The sequence below is a fragment of the Alexandromys fortis genome, unplaced genomic scaffold (genome assembly GCF_014885135.2).
Source record: "Alexandromys fortis isolate MF-2015 unplaced genomic scaffold, M_Fortis_MF-2015_v1.1 scaffold_222, whole genome shotgun sequence".
NCBI lineage: Eukaryota > Metazoa > Chordata > Mammalia > Rodentia > Cricetidae > Alexandromys > Alexandromys fortis.
The window spans coordinates 946,676-949,569 of record NW_026068108.1 but is presented as its reverse complement, the minus strand read 5'-3'; the positions used below and the strand labels follow the sequence as shown (position 1 = coordinate 949,569).

The 2,894-nt window shown below is 45.4% G+C and overlaps 1 protein-coding gene across 1 annotated transcript in view; it reads right to left on the bottom strand.

Annotated features, from left to right (window-relative positions):
* Positions 1-1,097: 1,097 nt before the first annotated feature.
* Positions 1,098-2,894, bottom strand: part of Znf408 (zinc finger protein 408) — a 10,985-nt gene continuing 9,188 nt past the window's right edge. The window contains exon 6 of the mRNA XM_050124315.1: positions 1,098-1,611. Within this exon, the coding sequence (XP_049980272.1) occupies positions 1,603-1,611 (9 nt within the window). The 3' untranslated portion in view covers positions 1,098-1,602. The remainder of the gene's footprint in view (positions 1,612-2,894) is intronic.

Here is a 2,894-nt window from a genome sequence, read left to right as displayed (position 1 = left end):
ACACCTCTGGCTCTTACAATTCTTCCTCCCCATCTTCTTCAGGATTCCCTGAGGTCTTCCTAATGTTTAACTGTGGATCTCTGCATCAGTTTCCATCATTTGCTGGATGAATAACTGAGCTAGGCAACAATCTATGAGCATAGCAGAATACCATTAGGAATCATTTCACTGATTTCTTTTTTTGTTCAGTCATGTTTGGTCCATTTGTAGGGGGATGGGGGTTTCCAGACAGGGTTTCTCTGTGTGGCCTTCACTGTCCTAAAATTTGCTCTGCAGAAGAGACTGGCCTTGAACTCAGGTCTGTCTGCCTCTACCTTCTATGTGCTGGGATTAAAGACATGCACCACGACCATCCAGTTTGTGTTTGGTTCTATACACCACATTATTAAGAATTACTTGACACTAACGGTCTGTCTTTCTAAGGATGGACATTGCCATTCCTGTGAGCTGCGGAGCACTAGGCATCCGAAGGCTGTGTTCAGTCCTGGCTCTGTACTGACAGACCTCAGGACCTTGGCCTTTTCCGTCCCATTTCCTCACCTCTAAGCTTGGACAGTCTCACTGTGCTCGTGATAAGCAGCAGAATTGACTCCCAAACCCCAGGGTGTCAAGAGTGTTGGCTTTGTTCTGACCTCACTCTATCAGCCTAAACAGAGAAAGTCGCCTGTGTGTGTAGGAGGAGTAGAAAGGGTTCTATGTGTAGGTCTGGGAATGTTCCTGATGGGTGGACTGCCTCAATCGTCCAAAGAATTACCACTGACTGCAGAGTTCAGTATGGAGTAGAGCGCCTGCAGGGTACCAAATAGCACGGGCAGAGACTGCCGCATGGCTGCCTGGGGTGAGATGCACTCTGGGATATTGTGTGAAATTTCGATTGCGTTCTGACAATAAAGTTTGCTTTGATTCAGAGGGCAACAGTTGACTAGAACTGAGTTCAGAGGGGAGATAGGAAATAGTAAGGTAGGGCTGAGAGAGGATAGGGGAATGGAAGAGATAGGAGGTCACTGGCGGCTTCTCGGCCACTTCTCTGATCATTCAGTTTCTTACCCTGATATATATATAAGAAACTCCCAATTTTTTATTGATGAAGAATAATTAGATAAACACATCATTTGGCACCCAGTGTGGTCCACGAAACCGTGAGATAGCTTCTCAACCCTGACTTTGCAGCCCTGGAGCCTCCACCACCACCAGCTGGTTTTCCCTTTCTTGCCCCAGGCCCTCTGAGCAAGTCAGGTATTTTCCTGTTTCAACCTCTCTACAACAGGTTCCAGCTGCCGCCTAGACTCCACAGGTGCCTGGCTCCAGAGTTTGCCTCCCAGGACGACTGGCTCTGCCTCCAGGCAGTGCCCACCATACAGACTGCTCCCACAGTTCCCGTGTCAGTTTTGCAGATGGCTGGCTCCTTCTCCCCGTTGGTTGCATGCTTCCCGAGGATACCCCCCCCCACCCCGCTGCTACATCGGGTCAGGCTCTGTTCACACCACACGTTCTCAGTTCACAGCAGCGGCAGCTGCCCTCGGCTAGGCTGTGCACCACCTGTCTCTGCCCAGCTGCGCTGCACAGCAACAGTCAGCCATCATCAACACGTCACTGCCACCGTCAGCATACCTGGTTAGACAAATGGAAACTCTTAAGGGGGGAATTAGTTAAAAATAGTTTTTCCCCCATGTTAAAAATAGGAAATATTACATCCTTAGTCATTAGAGAAATGCAAATCAAAACAACTCTGAGATTCCATCTAACACCTGTAAGAATGGCCAAGATCAAAAACACTGATGAGGGGGCTGGAGAGATGGCTCATTGGTTAGGAGCATTGCCTGCTCTTCCAAAGGTTCTGAGTTCAATTCCCAGCAACCACATGGTGGCGCACAACCATCTGTAATGAGGTCTGGTGCCTTCTTCTGGCCTGCAGACATACATACAGATAAGACTATTTTATACATAAAAAATAAATAAATATTTTTAAAAAAAAACCAAAAACACTGATGACAACTTCTGCTAGAGAGGTTGTGGGGAAAGGGAACACTTCTGCATTGCTGGTGGGAGTGCAAGCTGGTACAGCACCTTTGGATGTCAGTGTGGCGATTTCTCAGAAAATTAGGAAACAGCCTTTCTCAAGACCCAGTAATACCACTTTTGGGTATATATCCAAAAGATGCTCAATCATACCACAAGAACACGTGCTCAACTATGTTCATAGTAGCATTGTTTGTCACAGCTAGAACCCGGAAACAACCTAAATGCCCTTAGACTGAAGAATGGATAAGGAAAATGTGGTACATTTATACAATTGAGTACTACACAGTAGAAAAAAATAACGACAGCTTGAATTTTGCAGGAAAATGGATGGAGCTAGAAAACATCATTTTGAGTGAGGTAACCCAGACACAGAAAGACAGTTATCACTAGTACTCACTCATAGGTGGTTTTTAAACATAAAGAAAACCAGCCCACATATCAATCCCAGAGAACCTAGGCAACAATAAGATCCCTAAGAGAGACTTACATGTATCTATTCTACATGGGAAGTAGAAAAATGCAGGACCTCCTGAGTAAATCGGGAGCATTGGGGACCTTGGGAGAGGATTGAAGGGGAGAGGAAGGACAGGGAGGGGAGCAGAGAAAAAAGTAGAGCTCAATAAAAATCAATAAAAAATCAACTCCAAAAAATCAGTTGCCTTCCTATACACTAAGGATAAAGAAACAGAGAGGGAAATCAGAGAAGCATCACCTTTCATGATAGCCACAAAGAGCATAAAATATCTTGGGGTAACCCTGACCAAGGAAGTGAAAGATCTATTTGACAAGAACTTTAAGTCTTTGAAGAAAGAAATAGAAGAGGACACCAGAAAATGGAAGGATCTCTCTTGCTCTTAGATTGGGAGGATCAA